The 20,850-nt window shown below is 42.4% G+C and overlaps 1 protein-coding gene across 3 annotated transcripts; it reads right to left on the bottom strand.

The window, feature by feature from the left end:
* On the bottom strand, nucleotides 1-20,779 carry REXO5 (RNA exonuclease 5). 3 transcript variants are annotated; one of them, XM_059716237.1, is made up of 19 exons: nucleotides 20,567-20,779; nucleotides 17,738-17,868; nucleotides 16,499-16,625; nucleotides 15,190-15,277; nucleotides 13,546-13,695; nucleotides 13,280-13,368; nucleotides 12,282-12,397; nucleotides 10,506-10,644; nucleotides 9,863-9,957; nucleotides 8,571-8,673; nucleotides 7,807-7,943; nucleotides 7,066-7,174; nucleotides 6,437-6,547; nucleotides 6,192-6,329; nucleotides 5,101-5,193; nucleotides 4,306-4,525; nucleotides 3,320-3,522; nucleotides 2,460-2,569; nucleotides 1-214 (listed from the first exon to the last, which is right to left on the bottom strand). In XM_059716237.1, the coding sequence occupies exons 1-19, from the start codon at nucleotides 20,696-20,698 to the stop codon at nucleotides 145-147; spliced, it is 2,361 nt and encodes a 786-aa protein (XP_059572220.1). In that variant the 5' UTR covers nucleotides 20,699-20,779; the 3' UTR covers nucleotides 1-144. The 3 variants fall into 3 exon arrangements, with proteins under 3 accessions (XP_059572220.1, XP_019350174.1, XP_019350175.1); XM_019494629.1 differs by having other exon boundaries at nucleotides 17,747-17,868; XM_019494630.1 differs by lacking the exon at nucleotides 5,101-5,193.
* Nucleotides 20,780-20,850: the final 71 nt, after the last annotated feature.

Genomic DNA, 20,850 nt, shown 5'->3' with positions numbered 1-20,850 from the left:
TAACAGTTTTGAATAGCTTTTATTTTTAGACTTGATAGAATGTACGGGGGAAGCCTATTGTTCTTGAGGCACAAGATCATCATGGAGACATTAATATTTAAAGTTATTAAAAACATTAACAAAAGGCTGCTAAAATGTGGCAGTCTAGCACATGCTCTTCCCGGCATCATCTTTTATTCCCATCAGGCCCAAGCCAGATAGTGATCTCTGTACACTGCAAGGCAAAGAAGAGGGGGTTACTTCTGTTTCTGAACACTAGTCAGTTCTCAGAACAGGCTAGCAAGCTTGACTCAAAGCTACCTTGTGACCTGCTGTAATATTAAAACATACCCAGGACCCTTGTTCCTTCTGTGGGGAAGCCTGAGAACTGTCAGGACTCTTATTTTCAAATAAAAGCTGAGGCAATGGATAACCTGAAGGCTATGCAGTGGCTCAAGCTTTGTTTTTGGTCTGCAGTTGTCATTCCCTTCACCTGGTCTGTTCTGCCAATGGCCCTAATCCATGTGTTGGTTCCTTCACCTTCTGTAGGTGGTAGCAGGCCTGGATAGGACCCTGTAGAAGTTGAGCCTGGAAGTGCTGAGTTAGCTGACTAGCTTTGGGCAGAACCAAAAGGGTGTGAAGAGTAAATCCATCCTTGACTTTGCACTGGGTCTCTCAGAGGATAAGGGGGGCTGTGCAGAGAAATCTCTTCACCTCTCCATTTGAGCTGTGATAGGAAGCTAGGCCAGGGGTGAAGTCTTTCCCACATAACAGAGGGGAAAAATACAGTACTAAATTCACAGCGACCAAGTGGTCAGTACTGTCTTTGTCCTCAGGTTGGTCTCTAGCCAAATAATAGCTCAGACGCACAAAAAACACTTCTACCAGGATCTGCAAAAGAAGTTAGTTATGAAAGGACCAGAAACAATTAAAAACAAAAAAACCAAACCAAAGCCTGTGAAGGCTTATCCCTGTAGACCGGCATCCCCAGTGGCTGATTAGGGTAATAGAATCTCCAATTTAGTTTGTACAGAAGGTGTAAACCTACCCTACCTTCTGCCTGACTGAAGACTAACACAGCTAACTACCTCTGTCTGATTAGGCTAATGCCATATTTCCTGTGGAGCTCAGCAAACAAATACACTCAGTAGGCTGCATCTATCAGTCAGGTTTTCTCTAGCAGGGCTGAGTTATTGCATGCAAAACATGGCAATTTGTTGGTACTGCTAAGAGCAGCTAAGCCAGTCTCTTTAAGGACACCAGAGGGGTTGATTATAAGCAATTGAAAAATAAAAGGAACTGAAACCCTGGTATTATACCAAGGTTAGGCAGGAGAGCTGCAAGCAAGGAGCCAGCCAGCCTCCCTACTGTTTTTGTGCAGCCGAGTTAGCAACCAATATATCAGTCAATTTGCATGACAAGTTAAGCTACTTTGCTTAAATGGAGGCTGAAAGCCTGGGCAGAAAGCCAAGGGCAAAGCTTAATTTGGCTAGAATGAAGAAAACTGAATGGGCTCTCCTGCTTCAGACCAGATCCACAGTCGCCTGAAGTCAGTGGAGAGATCCTCAAAGATCAGTCAAGGAAAGGCTCTAGAATCCAAGCAGAGCCCATTAAGGCCAGAGGATCCTCCAGGTTCTGCTGCAATAGGTTCCCCTTTGTGATGCAATGTGTGTCAATAGCAGACATCCTGTATCTAAACAAAGCAGCTGCAGTGGGAATGCTGCAACTCTAGCCTGGAAACTTGAAAGGAAATGAAAGGACCTTGATCTGTGTTAACTCCAGCATGCATTTGGTTTGGTGCATTTGGCTGAAGCAGCCTTCCAGGACAGCTCTCCTGGCTGATCCTTTTGCCGTGGGCCACAGAAGCCTAGCTAGACAGGTCAGGATTCATTCAGTGCTGCCCTGCCCCCTCTTGAATTCCAGTGCATGTACTTTTCTCTTATACCAATGCTGAACTTTGGTTTCTTCTCTGGATCTCTAAGGGAGTTGTGCCTTTCCTGCTGGCAACAGTGAATTGGAGAAAACAAAGCTACAGAAATCTGACAACCCTGGGTTCCTGAATGGAACAGGGGCCATTGAATTTGGGGAACAAAGGGAAGATTTCATTAAATAAGTAGGTGCCTGGCAACCTTCCCCTTGGCTAAAAATGAGATTTGATTATTTCTGGTTCATAATAGCAATGGACACTTTAGGTGTAAGCAGAATTTATTCTAGTCTCTTGGGAATGCTGAGAATCCATCCCAACTAACAGCATCTGACAAGCTGGGACTGAAATTATGCGGTGAAGCCTCATGAACAAGCCCAAGTCTTGTTCATCACTAGACAAATGTTCAGTGACTGCAGTAAAATGCAGGCTCCCGTATCAGCAGTTACGCTTCTTGACCAGTTTTAACTTTACCAGTAATCTAAATGCGCAAGACTGACTTGCTGGGCAGCACATTTTTTTGACCTCTTTGTACAATATTTGTAAATCTTATTACCTGTTCATGCCCGGCAGCAGAACGACACAAAGTGTATTATTCTGTAGGCTTCTATAAAGCTTTTTGATTCTGCAGTCTAACTTCTTCAGTTTTTCCCTTAGGTCTTGCTCCTGGGTCAGGCAGAACAAAATGGAGCTAGTATTAAGGTGCAAGACAGTAAGTTGTATCGGAAACAGATCCCTACTGTAAAAGGATGCTTATTGTCCATTAGGAAATACAGCAAAAACAACATGCAAGCTACCATTAGCTTAGTGATCTTTGGCAATGCGGATTCAAGAATCTGTTATTTTGTAGGCAGTCTCTTCATATTGGCATTAAAGCACCGTGACTACCAGTTAAGGGAAAATCACGGGACTGTTGACCAATTGACTGCCACTTTCTCCAGTAAAAGTGAGACTAAAGCTAACTTGATTGGTTTGTTGTTTCAAGGGTTCCTGACTGCAGGATCTCTCCTCTTTTATGTCACCCGCACAGTACATAATCCTCTTTTTCAGTTCTCTTCCCCCACCCCTTTTTCTCCACAGATATCTTCATTTTTAAAATAAATGTATTTGTGTGTAGCAATACACTATTCTGATGTTAAACAGCACGTTAAACATCTTTCATATTGTCATGCTTTATAGCACTTTCCATCTTCAAACTGCCTTCACAAATATTAATCTCTGACAACCTATCTGCCACATGCTGAGGTAACCTGATTTTACACATCAGGATCTCCAGTTAATTTGGTCCACATCTGCACAAAACCTATGACGGAGCTACAGTGAAAATATGAATCCTGGCTCCCGCAGCTTTATTCAGTCCACTATTGTATGGTAAGTAAAAAGCTAAGGAAAGAGTAGGTTAGGCTTTTAACTTACACACGTAGAGACTTGCTTCTTTTTCATGTATAGAAAGTTTTCTCCTTTCTGAAGTGACTGTGTGTCCTGGTGAGCTATGTGATTAATCCATTGGTTGAGGTGGCTAGGAGTGAGAGCTCTTCTGCTTCTCAGTTTGCTGCCCATAGTTGCCCATCTCTTTATAACCTCGAGTGCACTTGAAGCACTTTCTGCAGTTTGGAATTCTTAAAAGAAACAAGCCCCCTGGGTCAGTGATTATCTCTCCTCCTTCACCACCCCCAAACACACCCAAAAATGGCTGCTTACAGAACAGAGTGGCAGCTAACAAGCAAGATGCACCATACAGGAGACCAGAACTAGAATCTCAAGAGTCCATGCAAGGAATACTGTCCCTGTAGAATCAGAGGCTTTAATCCTACTATCAGCTGTTCAGCCCTTCATCCAGCTCTAGGTGGGTGCACTACAAAGAATTCAACTTACTGGCTCAGTGTCTTGACACTATACTTTGCAAAACAGTCAGAGGAAGTTCAGTGTTGGAACCTGTTTGCATCTTGGCACCCGTCTGGTTGAAGGAGATACTAATTGAGAGTGCTTGAACATTTTCAAAAGCATCTGTTGCTAACGGTAAATTTAAAACCAAACAGCAACAGATGAGGGGACTAGTAAATGCCTAGAAATGTTCCAGTAGCAACAGTGTGACAGATTTGGAACCACATGGGGGGGGGCAGCAATTTTGGGCAGAGGGCTGCTTATTGAGTTTTGGCAAGCCATTGAGGGCTGCATGACAGGCAGCCTGGGGCAGATAAATATTAATTTTCTAAATTTTTTTAGGGGCCCTGCAGGCCAGATAGAATGGCCTGGCAGGCTGCATGTGGCCTGCGGGCCGCATTTTGCCCACCCTGGTATAGTGAGAAGCTACTTTTCACACAGTACCACACTGGAATCAGGTGGAATCCCAGGCACAAGTTATTTACAGAATGCAGGTGTCGCATGCTACATGTACTTACTCAGGAAACAGTAACTTTGGCGCTTCCCATTTTTATGGTCTCTAGGCAAGAAGAGAGCTTTCAGGTCTTTCAGTTGACTCAATTTTTCTTGCAAGTCTGTCTCCGTTAGGCTTTTCTTTACTCCTGCCATATAAATCACCCTTTCATTTTCTACATCCATTTCCAGCTCCTTTATCAAGGTGTTGCAATCTAATGTAACTGCAGAGACGGGTCTCTGAACCTGGGGAACATTGAACAGGAATAGGTTTAACATGTCTGAGCAGAATCATGGACTGAGTGAACAGACTTCAAAATCAATGCTCAGGAATTCTAATTCTATTCGGAAATAGATGCATTTCTGGAGGCAAAAATAATCTAACCAATAAGTTTGTAGAACGAGAGAGATTACATCTGCATCCATATAAACCTTCCTCTGTTCTGGCACCAATACAGGTTAGTATTGGGACAGATACCTATGTTCGAATGCCTCAATTCTAATTAGATGGTAAGAACCTATGATACAGAATGACTGAGTACATACATTTGAGAGATCACCACCAGACTGATCTCAGCAAGGTTGAGTTGAGTTTTGAAGACACTGAAGCACAAGGTCCCTTCTTAGCACTGTGCTTCCTGGAAACAGGAAAGGGGGAGCATGACTGCTCCAGCAGGTACTCCCAGGCACCATCCAACACTTGAGTTGTGTGCACCTAGTACATGGGCAGAGGCCACTCGGAAAAGACTAATCACACCAAGCTCCTGTTTTACTGTAGGCCTATATATAAAATAACCTTTTTTACCATGTGTTTTCAATACCTTAATGCAGGATCCTGCAATCTTGGCTCCATTCAGACTCTCCAGAGCAAGCTGGGCAGCCTCTAGTACTTCATACTGGATACAGATGTGGGGCTTTAAAAAGGAAGCATCACACTCGAATCTCTACTGTAGTTACAATATCCCTTTCAAGTAAACTTTTATTGCACATTAGGAGGATGTCATGCTAACCTGTTACACCACATTCCACTTACATGCATACTGGACAAGTGCATATTATGATTAACTGCAAAGTCCAACACCAGTCCTAGTTTTTTTCCCTATGCATGCACAACACATCTCAGCTATCTGCAGTGTGTGCTGGCCGCATGCATAAACAGCTTAACTGCACAGCATCTTTTGAACTTATTAGTTAGTTTGCAATGTTAATTGTACTCCATTTAACCACATAACTGAGCCAGATGACATGAAGGGGGAAGTAGCTGTCAAAAGGCTGATGCCAGAGGCCTTGACTCTGGTGGGATCTAGTTAGTGCTGGGGTTGCTAATACAACAGCGCTTTGTATTATGGACTATAGAATCACAGGGTTGGAAGGAACTTCAGAGGTCATCTGGTCTAAACCCCTGTAAGAGTTATTACTTCTTAATAGCTTACATTATGTTTGGTTAAGCAGATACTCAGGGAAAGTTTCAGTCCTGAAGCTATGCACTTAAACAGAGTATGCTATATGCTGTATATGTAACAGCCAAGATATACCTATTTTATATTCTAATTTAATGAATTCACAGCATTACTGTTGCACATTAAAGGCCTTCACATTCTCTCTTATTTGTAGAGAAGAGCAAGCTGGAATCTCAGAAGTTCCCCATTCCCGAGTATGAGGCTAGGATTCCTACCCTGGGCTCCTTAATGCTGTAGCTCCTCTGAAAGGCCACATTCATTAGAGACGCACAGTTAAGCCACACTAGCTCTGTTTATTCTTGTCATTGCCTATAATGGCTTTTCCACACCAAACCCTTGCGGCTGCTGATTATACTGCCAAGCAAGGAGAGCAACCAGTGTTTAATTTGTTCATCCCCACCCTCGACAAAACAAGATTACTGGAGAATCCCTGCTCAAGTCTCACTATTCACCTGGTGTGTTTCAGTGATGACAGTCAGTGATCGAATTGGACCATACTTCTTAAATTCTTTCTTTACAGACTTCAGGCAGAAATCTTTACCAAATGGGCCCGCATAAAGAGTCAGCAAGTCACCCAGCTTGATTTTCATCTGTAGGAAAACAAATTTAGTGTAAGGATTTTACTGACCAAAGTTGAAGGGAACTGATTCTCTCTCTCAGCTCAACATCAAAGAACACTGTGAGATAAGCATGTTACCTTTTCACAAATATCAGCTATGAGGGCAGGTACGACATGCTTTGAACGCAAACTAAACTGAACGACACTGAAGGAGGACAGGGGAACTTCTTCTATGGCTCTCTGAAGAATCTACAAAGAAGGGAAAATTCACATACAATTACTGTCTAGAGGCTGCAACAGGGGACAGAAACTTCTGGTTACAATCATAGAAAATTGGGGTTGGAAGGGACCTCAGGAGGTCATCTAGTCCAACCCCTTTGCTGAAAGCAGGACCATCCCCACCTATATCATCCCAGCCAAAGCTTTGTGTAGCCAGGTCTTAAAAACCACCAGGGATGGAGATTCCACAACCACACCGGGATTCTCATATTCCCAGTTTTGACTGTCACATTGAGTGCCCTGAGGTAAGTCACTTTATCTCTGTTGTTCTTGTTTCCTGCTTTGCAAAATGGACACACTGCAGGACAAACCAGTACCCCAAAGCATTTCTAAAGATGACAAACTGACTTAGCTGGTGAGGTATTGGGACTTTTGCTCAATATTAACTAATACCCAACTCCTTAAGTGTAAGAAAAACATGCTTGAGAATGTGAAGAACTCTGACAATTAGACAGACATTGGCAACAAACTGCTCTAAGTTAATTCACCTGTTTGTTTGAAGGTCTCTGGCCATTCTGACACGAACCAGGGGAGGCTAGGTCCCGTCTGCCCAAAAGTAGGGTTTGTTGGCCAGCCAAGCGCAAAGAATCTAAAAAACTAACAAAAAAAAATGCAAGTCAAAGTAACCGAGTACTAAACTTTACATTTAACCAAGTTAGAAATCTTCAAGAAAAGTATTTGTTGAATTCAAATATAAAGGTTTTGAAAGGTTTTTAAGAACAAAATTAGCTTGTCGTGGTCTGAAAACAATTATCTCTTGTTCTGAATACAGGGGGAAGGGGGAAAGCTTGCACATGGCAGCCACTGTCTCCACCACCTACCACCCTGTGCTGCCGCTGCTCTGCATGCAGCTGCCCTGCCCGCCCCCCACCTTGTTCTGTGTGCAGTTGCCGCCATGCGTGCACACTTCTCTCCCCCCCCCGGCTCCACATTATCTGCCTCAGATAACTGGAATTTTTACATAACTAGCACCCGGCATTCCCCACTCATGCTGGATAACAGGGATTTTACTGTATAAAGAAAATGACAAAAAACATGATATCAAATCTAAGATTTAAAATTTAAAACTATTAGATTAGTGATTTCTTTCATAAAATATTTTTTTCCCGTTGAAAATTACTAGCGGGAAGGAGAAATATTGACAGAAAATATAATGCATATTACAATATAATTTCAGAAAGAACTAAATCCAGTGATGTAGATGAATGGGGTGTGGAAAGTCCTATTACCATAGCTGGGGGATGCTGGAACCTTCACTTGATTGCTGTTGGACTCCATTCAGCTGTAGGTATAAGGTGGACTTCTGTTGTGAGATCTCACTTGCTTTTTGAGCAATTAGCAGTGTCTCCAAGTTTAGTTCTTCTACCTTGAGATACACACATTGGTAATAACTAATTCTTCAAGGTTACTTTGAAGCATACAGCACCACAGGCATCAACCCAATCTGTCTCTAAGGCATCTCTTAGAGTATGAAACTAAAGACTTGAGGGATAGCATTGTACAAATAGCCAATCCACTGCAGTGATGAGCAGGTGCCTTAAGACGGCTAAAATCCAAGACAAAGAACTGAAATCAAGCGGGGAAAATACAGTCAAAGGGAAGAGACGCACTATACGAGATCTTTATATATAATTGGACCATGCCTGGAGACTGATCAAGTCCAAGTAAAATGGAAATTTATTCAAATGCCAATGTACTCCACTAGTGGGAAATGGCCCTCCCCTAGATCCTCAATGCTGACCTAACTAAGCAATACATTCCTAACTCTTCGCATGTTAGTAGTTTCAGCAAAGTCCAAAACAATTATCTTCCTAGACTGCAGCCCAGGACCTAAGATCAAACCTACATCAATTACACATAAAAGCAACCAGGAGTAGTCCACATTAAATTCTTTATGAAGCCTGTAAAATGTGTTTTGACATTAAGGTCTTTAAGCAAAAAAACCCCCCAAACTGAAACCAACATAATTTCAAACAACAACATAATTTCAAACCTTGCAAGGCCCCTGTTTAATGAAGTATTGAGCCAGTTCAAGTGCAGCTTGAGCATCTTCTGTTGGATCATGACCAAGCCTGTTTTCACACTGAATTTCCTTCCTGAAATGTCAGTACAGGCAAGTTATCACTTTTTCCTCACTCTAGAATATACAGTACATTACCTTTTTTTTTTTTTTTAAGCCTTGTAACTTGTTCTTTTTAGGTGACTTATTTTTCTCCTCACAGCAAGTTTGGCAACTCACAGAATTGAAATATAACATTCTCATGAAATGTTCCATAAAGCCACCATAGTATAACCTTATTGCAACGCTTACATTTTGGATACTAAAGATTTCATAGATACAGTGATACACACATATCATGCTTTGATGCACCTTTGCTATTTGCCTTCACCGTCTATGCTTTACTAGTTATGCTACCACATAGTTTGCAATCTCCTATTTCTCACAGAGAATTTAATTGTAGAAAGTAATTGTGCTACTACGGAATACCTTATTCCTACAAAATATGCTGTCAACTGAGGGCTGGAATATCAGTAGCCACTAAATCTAATCTTGTCAAATTAACAAAGCACATTTTATGATGGATTATCCTTACTTTTTTGCATCGGCGCACTCTTGCTAATTCACGACAAGCCTTTGAGTAATTCATGTGAACTATAAACTCCAGAGTTGTTATACCGTATCTTTGCTTTTTAGGGATAAGATTTAGCACATTGCAATTATGCCCAATTAGAAAAAGAACAGACCTGCTGTTAATGCAGTGGAGCAAGACTCAGCAAATCTGCTCATGTCACAAATTCCCTGTATTACTTTTAGGCAAGTCACTTATTTGCTCTGGGCTTCAACTTCCTATCTGTCAAGTGCAGATAAAGAGCCTTTCTTTGTCATATCCATTTAGATATATACTGTGTATATATATATCACCATGTAAAAGTCCTAATCTTGACAGGTAATGGATCACTTCACACAAGCTTTTTTGCTTCTGTTTTTCCTCTAAAGTGTCTGCTGTTTGATGCTGTCTGAGACAAAATACTGGGCTAAGTGGACTTTTGATACGTCTTACCTTCTTATCTAAATTGGTGTGTGTGTGTGTGTATGTAGGAAGAGGGTTGAAAAATGAAGGTAGTGCTAGCATGGCTAATTATTCAGTGCATGTATTTTGTACATGTGCATGATCTGATTTCTTTCCAAGTTTTAAGAAACTGGTAATTCAGGTGTAAAAGTTAACTGATAAAGCCATATGCTCCCCAGTGGCATGCACAAGGGGAGCACTGTAAGACACTTACCCTAAAACAGCTTTTGCTAAGAATTTTAACTTGAATCTTCGACCTCCACTTCTGGCAAAAAGCAATGAAGTGTCAATAACACTGGGATGGATCATCTGGAAAAGAGGAAACATGACTAATATGATTTAAGAACAACAGCAGTGTCATAGGACTGGTCTGCAATCCCTTCTTGTAAACAAACTAGCAGAAGGTACTCAGATCCAGTCACCCCAGAGCATTTTATGGTCACTTAAATTTACCATAGGAAAGACTTAATAGTTGTGTTGGGATAAAAATATGAATGGCTCCTAGCAAGCAAATTGAAAGAAAGAGGGATACAGCTGGAGTCTTATCTATTTCTGGCAAAGCACGAGTTAGTATCCTTACTGGACCAATTTGTATAATTTGAAGACAGAAGAGCAGTCACAGGCCAATCTATTTTAGACAGACTTGCACTTCTGAAATACAGCTTTCTAGCTTTACAACTTCTGTGTTTCTTGAACATCCCAATTGGTAACACATCTCTCTTGAAGAGCCTTAACCCGATCTTAGGGAAAGGCGGGTAGTAATAAAAAATTACAATACATCATGGAATTGTTTTGGTTTTAGATATGAATGCAGCAGGTAAAGGGAGTGGAGAAAATGCATTTAAGAGTACACTCACTTGTAAAGCTTGGAGATCAGCATTTAAAGAGTGACCCACCAATATTGCGTCATGGGGAAGCAATTTCTTTAGTTTGTCCTGGACGTCTGCAAGTTTGGTTTTCACTGGAAGAAGAATCTTCCTTGTGATTCCTGAGTACCTTCAAAGCAGAAGTTGTAAGAGGCAAACCAAAACATTAGCAACTCTGTTTACTAAAAAGCATTTCAAGCAAGACAAGTGAGATGAATGAACTATAATAGTATAGCACAGGATTATAGCTGTGGCTTCCTGTTTAAATGCCTCTGTGAGGACATGGTGAAATTTATGTTAAATTAATAGCACTAGGATTGTGTTGGCCTCTGTAGAGGCTTGTTCTTCTTAATACAAACCTTTGTATAAATGATTAAGTTCCATCCCTGTCAAAACTACACAGGTAAATGATCAGATTGGATCAAGGAGACATAGACCTCTACATGTTCAGGTAAAGGTGTGATTGGATCTAATGTGTGATCCACATATCGTGCCTCGTGCCATGCTACACGTGTATGGCACAAGGCGTGATTATGAGATTGCACATTAGATCCAATCATATACCTTATTGCCAGTGCAAGGGGAATTTTATTGCCTTTGAGGGGTCTCCCAGCTACGGGGACTACATACAGCCAGGGCCAAAACTCCACAACTGACAGGGCTCTCAGCCTTGGCTGTGCCTCACATGCAGCTGGGACTGAAAGCCCTGAAACTGACTGTTAGTTGCAGGGTCTCTTGGTCCTGGCTGTGTGTAAGGCATAGTGGAAGCCCCATCAGTTGTGAGGCGCTCAGCCCCTGCTGCATGAGGCATAGCTGGGACTGAGAGCCCCATGTGGGCTGGGGAGTTTCAGGCACCCCTAAGCCTTGGGGATCATGGTAGCTGCAATCCCCAGGGCTTGGGGGGTTTACACTGGGCAAGGTACACCCTTGTAGCTGGGACCCCTGTCAGCTGATGGGCCTCCCAACTGTAGGGAAGAGCCTGCTACATGTGCAAATTAAAGCTTGATAGTAACCAGTTATAAATTTAGTACATGTTTTCAAGGTCTAATTTATAGCTGGTTGGAGCTTTTTATTGCATGATAGCTACTCTGCATGTGTAGCTGGTCTTGAGATAATTGTGCAATTAACCAGTTAACTGCTCAACACCTATAATGTGTAGGGGGGCCTTATAGGGAGCATGAGAGGGAGGGCCTTTGTGCTGCAGCCTGAAACTAGGTCAAATATGAAAGTTTTGGAGGAAATGTGGCTTGAGTTTTTTGCCTGGTTTCACTGTGAAACTTTTAAGCGTCTCCACACTAGAAATGGAAGCTTGGACAAAGTCTCTCTCCTTTTACATGAGTAAACAGAGCCCCAGAGCAGATAGATCTGGATTGCAGCTTCCTTGTTGTTACTAACACTATATTCTATTCTACAACCTAGAGTAAAAAAAAAAGTAACCTGCACTATGTTTCATTAACCTGTAACTCAGGCTTTTTTTTTTTTTTTGAAACATTGCATAACAGCTCTAACCCTCTGCCAAGATCCAGTGGATTGTATAGTAGACAAGTGTGTATCCAATGTGTGGTAATATCCACATTTTGTAAACTGTTTGTTCTAACACTAGTTGAAACAGAACAGGCAACTCACGTGGAAATGCACAGAAGTTATATTTACCATGAAACTACAACTGCAGCTAGGGTTTACAAAGACCACATGAAGCAAGCTCAGGCTGAATGGCTCTTAAGTGTTAAAGTAAGAAGGTGTATAGGATGTTTCTAGGCAGGATACCTGGTGAAGTAGTTCAGAATCTGGGTCTCAGGTTTTATAAGCTCATCCAGGAGGCATTGACCCTGTGCATCCACCAGTGAGACTCGGGTGACTTCGTTCCCCTTCGTAGTGAGGCACTGCCAAATTATAAAATGGCAGAGACACTGGTCACAGATCAGAAATGATTTTGCTGCCATTCCATTGTCTGACATGCACTCGCTGATTAAAGCCCACCCTGCCTGCAGTAACTTTTACCATTAATCCAGTGTCCTGTCTAGAGAGCTGTCTATTTATTACTGTCTTTTTTTATTTTATTTTTTTTAAACAATGCAAATGTTGATTGTTTGATGCCCGTTACAAGTGTAGTGCACCCAATCATAGAGTAAATCTTGAGGCGGGAGAGCTGATGTCACAAGGTCATTTTGTACTTCATACCCCTGAAAGCCCCAGTTAACTGCATTTTACAGCTGCTCTGCCAAAAAGGGCTGAAGCAAGTGCACATTCTGAAAGTCGGTAGTGAGGCCCAAGCAAGGCTGCTTCTTGCATTTAGAACTGCACCCAGGGGTAAATCCAGGATAGCTGAAATGGAGAGTGGAGAGGTGCAATGAAAAGGAATTTTTCCTTAAGGATGCAAAGCTTGGTGAAGATCTTGGAGCTGCTATATGTCTCCTCTACAGGGACTAGGAGCATCTGCCTTGCAATGGATCCACCTGTCCTTTCCTCTGCATTCTGCTGTGCTGAGAATCCCTGCAGAGCCAAGCACTGCTCTGAGCTGGGGGAGTTCACACACGCACCTTGTCTACACTGCCATTTCTTGAGAACTCTCCCACTGCTGCAACAGCACAGCTCCACTCGCACTACCGCAGAAAGAACTGTTGTTGCCAGGTGGTAGCGGATGCTTTTCCTACTGTATCTCTCCTGGTAGGTGTATTCTAGAACAGAGTAGTTGGCCTGTTGGATCAGGCAGAGGTCCTGTAACTGACTTCCTATCCCCCTTACAACTACAGATATTTTAATACCATTTCACAATCCAACCCAAAGAGGGGGCTGCTGTCTGTCCTTGGGCTGTTGCATTCAGTGTGGACAAAATGTAGACACCCAGGCGATCCTAAGAAGAAATATAAAGATGTCTGAGAACAAGATGAAGTAACGTCTTATGTGTAACTTGATGCACAAAGGTTAAGAAAAGGCTGGAGATGAGTTGATATAAAGCCTGTGTTCCTTGAGTACCCCAAATCCCACTGAAAAACATAGGCCTTTAAATTTACTGTCAGAATAGCCTGACCTTCTAAAGGATAATTGTTTTCTTTCATCTCTTGCACCGTTAGAGTGTAGGTGGTAAGACCATGTTTTTCTTCTCCATATTTCCGAACAATGGGGTCTCGTTCCAAGTTGGCACTCTTAAGGATATGTCCATTGGAGACATGAGGTGACGCTGTAATATGAAACAATTGTGTATTAAAAAAGTGGCAAAAAAGATCATATATTATTCCCAAGCAACAGGAAAGCTGCTGTCACTAATGTACACTAATGGCATTTCACACCTGTGGGAGGCAGTGCTCCTGGGAGCACTAAACCTACTTCTATTACTGGTTCTGCTATTGTCTCTGGTAGGTGACCTAAGCAAGTCACTTCACCTAGCTGCAAAGTAGGGGAAGTAGTGATGGATCTCCTTCACATAAGCAATATGTAAAAAGCAAGGTAATTGCTTTAGGGTTTTTTTAGTTATATGAAGAAGTATTGTTGCCACTACCTTGTTCTAAGAAGTTATCTTTTTCCCTTCAGTAGTATTACGAATGTGTTGCACTGCTTTAAAAAAAGAAGCGATTGGAATGCTTAATTTAACTGTCCAGTTTCTTACCAACCCACTGGCATACTTGAGTCTCTCTCAAAGTATGGTTTTAATCCTTGTAATCTCTCTGGGAGGTGCTAGCCCCATTTTTGTAGATAATAAAAGGGTATACAAGATGGGTTAAATGACCAGCTCACAGTGACAAAGTAAATTGGGAACTGAACCTAGGACCTAATCCAGAGTAAATCATCTTTCCTATTATTAGGATTCCTAGTCACTTACTCTCAAAAAAACTGCAGGAAAAATGCATATGATATCCCCAGTCTAGGACTAAACTACTTTTTTGTTCAGAGTTTAGAACTCTATCAATAAATTGCAAAATTAGCCTTACTAATTTCCACATTAAAGGCCCATTCACTAAGAACTTCCATTGACTTCCGTGCAGTTTCCTCAACTAAAGCATGCAAAACCAAGCCCTAGAGTTTGCTAGAACTAGCACAGGGGTGGGCAATTATTTCGGGCGGAGGGTTGCTTACTGAGTTTTGCAAGCCATCAAGGGCTGCATAACAGGCATTCTGAATTATATTAGAAATTTAGAAAATATTAATTTTCTAAATCTTTTAGGGGCCCTGCAGGTCAGATAGAATGGCCTGGCAGCCGCATCTGCCCCTGGGCCGCATTTTGCCCACCCCTGAACTAGCACCACAGGGAAGATAAAAACAAAAAAGTAAGCTGCTGATATACCTATAGTTTGTCTCAATTCACTGATCAGCATGAAGACAACTAATATGGGGAAAAAGGAATTTAATTCCTAATGAGGCTGAATCCATTTCACCACCCTGTATCCTTTACTAGATACATTTTAGAATGCACCTTTGAATACTTGTAACAATCTAAATTTGCAGTGCTTTCTCTATTGGCCCCTTTACAATTTTGTGGTGCTAAACCTTCATTTTTATTTTTATAATAAGCAAAAGAAAGAATTAGCTGGAGCTGTTTATTTCAGAGTTCCACTGGCGATTAAGTTGTATCTTGTATTGGTGCATAAAACACAATTTAGCTTAAGAAGACAATGTATGCCAATTACATGAGTTCCTATCATATTTAGAAATATTTAAGCAAATATTGTCTGGATACCTTGTGCACTGTTATGGTGTTTTGCACTCACTCCTTCTCTGCACATGCTGGCTATAAAATTAGCTGAATCAGGCGGTAAACTGAATCTCTTAACAATAAAAAAAGAATGTGTTAGATGACTGAAGCACAAAGAAAGTACAAAATTATGAAATACTGTCACTTTATCTTTGAATCTCATCCAAGTACCAGATGCAGCCTTAGTGTAATTCCATCAAATTCAGGGAAGGATTGCATATACTGAGCCTGGGGAAGTTGGACACAGAACACGGACCTTGTCATTTCTGTGCAATTTTTTCCACTGAACGAAAGTAGATTGCAAATAACTTGTTAAACTAGCTACCGTATGATGCATCAGTCACTATACAGAGTGTGCATAACTTGCACACTATACTCTTAAGTAGAGTTTTGGTTACTGTTGCTAAAAGGTAGTAAAGAACAAGAGGCAGTGAATGTTGTTCACCTTTTTTAAAAGAAAGAAAATAAACAGGGGCAACTGGGCAATGTAGTTCCTCCCTCTGTCTATGTATCTGAGGGTAGCTCCTATTTCTTAAAAAGAAAAATGAATTTTCAAAGAACCATCACAATGATTTAGCAGAAAAATACAGGATGCTTCTGTATCTACTCAGTCATCATAGTACTGTACAAACTTGACTTCCCAGAGGAGGAGAGACTCCTGGGAGAAATAAAACTGATGGCTGTTTCCTCCTGGAAAGTTTAGAAGCTGCTGTAAATAAGAGACTTGCATTTGCTGCAGTTATGGAAGAATTTTCTAGGATTCTAGTGATTCAAAAGACATTTCTTAATATTAACAGATTTATAAAAGAACTGAAATGTAGGCAGGCAACTTAAAAAAACTCCTGCGCTTTACATTGGCAGTATTCTTTCCAAGAAATGAGAGGAACTGTTACTATAAGACTCAGCACAGTTGGCAAATATTCAGAGCCAGATTTTCAGGTAGTATAAATCAACACAAGGGCTGATTTCTGCTAGCAATAACTGAGCACGAGCCTTAAATCTGAGAGATTTCAGGACAGTGAGGATATTGTAAGATGAGAAAAACATAACTCTGAAATATTTAATTTCACATTTTAAAGCTGTAAAAGCTGCAAGTCATAAACAGCAGAGATTAGTCCTTTACTCCTGCATTAGCAGAAGCTGGGAGGAGAGGAATTATTTTATCATAGTTCCCTGAAAATCAGAAATCTTTATTTATTGCAAACAGAATAATTTCATTGCAGTGACTGAACAATGCTACATGTTTATCATTGACTACCAAGTTCTAATGAGCAGAAATGAAGTTGAGACTTACATGCGGGAATGACTTTCTGAGATGTCTGAACTGTAAATAGAACCTGTAGAAGTGAAGCTGGCTCACTTCATGTAGAACAATGACCACAACCCGAGCCAGGCGTCTTTGGTGATGAATATGACACCAGCTGCATCAAAATTAAAGCAAAACAGTTAACAGTTTTAAAAACATGGGCCTAGTCCCGTTCTTGTACAAATCAATGGCATAACTCGCACCATCTCCAACAAGAACAGAATTTCACTCCCATGCATCTTCTTTGCTCCACATAAGGACCTCCATATGCAGCAGACGACAAAGACACTGTGTAGCTAAGCTCTACAATATTATTCATTTCCAAGATACAACTTGCCTTTTTTCAATGCAGTATACAAATATGAATAGAAAACATCCAAATAAAGCTACAACCATTAAATCTGGGAGGAAAAAATTCTGGCAGAATTTATTGCCAAAAATGTATTTGCTGAAAACCATTTTTAAATAGCCTGAAATAAAATCAGGTATTTTGTTTTCAATATTTAGTCTTGTTTTTGAGTTCCCCTATAGCCATCAGGCATCATCTCATCCAAGATGCCTATGTTCTTACACTCTAAACGAGGTACTAAAATTCAGGTCAAAAAGGCTGAAAAAATGTCATTCTGATATTTGAGACAGCACATTGCATAGAACAAAATGTTCCAACATTTTCCAGTGTGAACTGTTTCATTTTAATGTTTCTGACACTGTACATTTTTGGAATTGTTGTTCTGTGAAAAAAATGTAGTGGTGTTTTTGCCCCAATCCAGGTGAAACAAAGTTCCAAAACAGTAAATTTTTTCATAGTGAAAATTCTGTATTTCAGCCAGCTCAAGTTATATAGTATGCATACAGATGCAGTAATATATGAAGGTCAGAATGGTGACTGTTGCAAAGTATATAACCCCCCCCCCCCAAAACAAAACATTAACCTATGGGACTTTCAGTAGGCTAGCAACAGTACAAGCTGCTTCAGGCTGGACATAAGGAAGAACTTCTTTACTGTCCGAGCCCCCAAGGTCTGGAATGGCCTGCCACTGGAGGTGGTTCAAGCACCTACTTTGAACGCCTTCAAGAGAAACCTGGATGTTTTTCTTGCTGGGATCCTATGACCCCAGCTGACTTCCTGCCCCTTGGGCAGGGGGCTGGACTTGATGATCTTCCAAGGTCCCTTCCAGCCCTAACGTCTATGAAAACTATGAAACTGCTGCCAGAATGCAAACATACATTATATACCTGGGTTGAGCTGCATTGTGATGTTTTCCCAAAGCTGCGTACTTCAAGAACTCATACACCTGGTCATGGCTGATTTCACAGTCCTCACCAAACAATTCTGCTGACAAGCGTGCCTTCTTCTCCTAAGAAAGGTGAGCCCATGTGAAAAACCATTCATGTGTACCAAGCAACAGTGTTCATTGTAAAAAGGCAAGGGATTAGGATGAAAGTGGCCCTTCGCAGTCTACATAGGTATTAAGAACATTTAAAATAAATAATACCATATCTTCTCACATACAACATGCCCTGGAAAATAATTCATACCCTGTAGCCTAATCTTCAGCTGACTCACCCTTCCTTTCTTCCTTAAAGTTGAAACCCTAGCTGCTCTTGAAAACTTTGATTTTGAAAAAAGCTAGAGAGTCTCCAAGGCTGTGAAGTAGGAGGAGAGGCCAGGAGTAGCCAGCAAACAGCAAAAGAGCCAGCAACACACGTATTGGGGATGGTAATCCTGCCCTGTGACCTGACACCCACATGTATGGGTTTGAATTGGCCTGTGAAGGGGGTCATCCAGTCCTACCTACTGTTGACAAAACCCAGGACCACATCCTGGGTCATATGGCAGGGTAGCCCCAACTCTAGTCCCAGCCTGGGCTGCGCTGGCACAGAAGTGCCCATGTGTCTGGCACTGACCCTCTGCCCTGAGATAAAATATCAAATCCTTCATTATGTTAACATGCCCTTTGTCATATTATATTGAATGAGTAAAATCTGCTAACATAGAATAATGTTGGTACATCTTTTAAAACCATTTAAATATAAAATAAGAAACAAGATAAAAAAATATGAGCTTCAAGTGTTTTTTTTTTTTTAGTAAAGCAATTCTTACATCAGTTGACTCATAATTACATTGCTTCTCTTCTTTCGTGCCAGGGTGGACAAACATGCAGTAACACTATTGTTTAGATGAGCTCTAATTAGAAATCTACAAAACAGCCAGCAGCAGTTTCGGGTTCAAAGATTACTTGGCAACTTGCAGGTCTTTCAGCCTCTAATTAAATGCAAATAAGACTCAGCTTCCACAGTTAATGTGCTTAATCTTTTCACACGCTGGCTATCATGCTAATTTTAAGTGTTATATCTAAAAATGTATTGTGCCATTAGAGCTCTGAGCTTGTGTCATATGACCTTGCTTCACCTTCTAACAGGTGTAAATTCACTGAGGTATTCCGATATAGCATTGCTCTGAAATTGCTGGTATGGTCATGTTGACTTCAGAAATCCCTGGTTGCTGGTAAGATATATTTAAGAACATAACAACTGCCATTTACTGGGTTGGTCCTTAGGTCCACCTTGCCCACTATTCTGTCACATGGACTTCCAGAATCTCTTGCTGAGGTTCTGGCTGCACTGTTCCCCTAGCCTCTTTACTTATGTACTCCCTGTCCATGGCCCCAGCAAGTCCTGGGACCTCCTGGTCAACCTCCTCCTGGCCCTGGCCAAGCTGGCCATGTAGCTGACCAGGGAGGCTCTGGCTGGGAAGGTCCCCAGGGACCAGGGGCTGCTTTCCTTGCCCCAGTTCATTCCCTTCTCCAGGCACAGTATCACTGGGCAGTGTCCACTGGCTCCTTGGACTTGTTCAGGGGCCAGTGGGCACTGTCCGGAGTGCTCGACTCAGTGTCCCCCCCTTGGCACTCTTGTTCTGAATCTTTGACCAGCACTCCTGTCCCTGGTTTTTTATTATTTGTCCCCGGTAATCAGTTATCACCTTTTCTGTAACCTCCGCACCTGTGGGAGGGCACTAGGTTACTTGGTGGGCCTAGCCCCATGTCCCTGAAGATGACAAATAGGCCTGTGTCACACAATGGCAGAGAGTGGATGTTGAAAAGTTTTTTTATGGAGGACTTTCAGGTGGATATTCATGGCTGCAAGTTTTCCTAACTGAAGTCAAGTTTATCATCACTTCCAGCTGATAAAGTCACTTAGATCTAATCAAATCTAATAGCACTTGTCTAGGATCATAAATTAATTTCCTTTGGTTGGAGATGGGCCCGTCACAAACCCCTAAGCTGCAAATGCTCAGTGCAGGGAAATCTGGGGCCAAACCCTTCTCTGCTACAGGCTTTTGCCCTTGGAGTCGCACATCCCAAAACTAACGAATTCAGTGGAAGTCAGGTACTAAGGCCCCCATGCTGAATCTGCCCAAAGTGCTCGTGAAGATGTTTTAGGTTGCAGACAGCAAATGCTTTGGACCGTGCCAAGAACTCCGGGGTGACAACGACTCAGGGTGACTAGCGGCAGACAATAGGTCTGCAAGCAGATGAGAAAGTTCTACTTTTTGGCATAAAGTAATGCAATAAAATCTCAGCAGCATTTTAAAGGGGAACAGCCAGCCCTCTGCTTCTATAAAACAACAGACATCTATATCTAATATCTATCCAGAATCATAGAAGGGTTGAAAGGAGGTCATCGACTCCAACCCCCTGCTCGAAGCAGGACCATCCTCGACTGGATCATCCCAGCCAGGGCTTTGTCCAGCCGGGTCTTAAAAACCTCCCAGGATGGAGAGTCCACCACCTCTCTGGGTAACCTGTTCCAGTGATTTACTACTCTCCTAGTGAGAAAATTAGTCCTAATATCTAACCTAAACTTCCCTTGCTGCAACTTGAGCCCATTGCTCCTTGTTCTCTCATCTGCCCCCACTGAGAGCAGTCCGGCTCCATCCTCTTTCACCCCGCTTCAGGCAGTTGAAGGCGGCCGGAGCGTCCCCTCCCCGCTCCCAGCCCGGGCGGCCGCGCTGCTCCGGGGCAAGGGCCACGCTCTGCCCTGGCCTGTGCGCACCTTGGCCCCCCGCGGGCCGCCCCGCTCCGGCTCCGGCCTCTTCCTCTTGCCCCGCCGCCGGGGGGCGTCCTCGGCGCTGTCGCTGCCGTCGCGAGGTCTCGTGGGGCCGCGCGGGCGGGTGGCTTCCTGCATGGCCCCGGCGGTAACGGGAAACGCGGCCCCCGGGCAGGAAGCAGGCTGCCCGGCGCCAAGCCGGCTCGTCAGGCAACAGGCCGCTCGGCGAGCCGTTGCTCGTGCCTGAGCGCCGCCGGCTTGCCAGTGGCCGAGCAAGGGGCCCCGCCCCC

The sequence above is a fragment of the Alligator mississippiensis genome, chromosome 13 (assembly GCF_030867095.1).
Source record: "Alligator mississippiensis isolate rAllMis1 chromosome 13, rAllMis1, whole genome shotgun sequence".
NCBI lineage: Eukaryota > Metazoa > Chordata > Crocodylia > Alligatoridae > Alligator > Alligator mississippiensis.
The sequence above is the reverse complement of the archived record's forward strand: the minus strand, read 5'-3'. Positions and strand labels throughout refer to the sequence as shown.

Bases quoted from the DNA above. Each gene is read 5' to 3' on its own strand.
- REXO5 (XM_059716237.1), bottom strand. From the start codon at position 20,698: ATGCAGGAAGCCACCCGCCCGCGCGGCCCCACGAGACCTCGCGACGGC. The intron at 12,398-13,279 runs GTATTAAAATAT...ATAATTTGGCAG, and splicing joins TTGGGTTGGATTGTGAAATG to TGCCTCACTACGAAGGGGAA. The intron at 2,570-3,319 runs GTAAGTTAAAAG...TGCCTGACCCAG, and splicing joins AGAAGCAAGTCTCTACGTGT to GAGCAAGACCTAAGGGAAAA.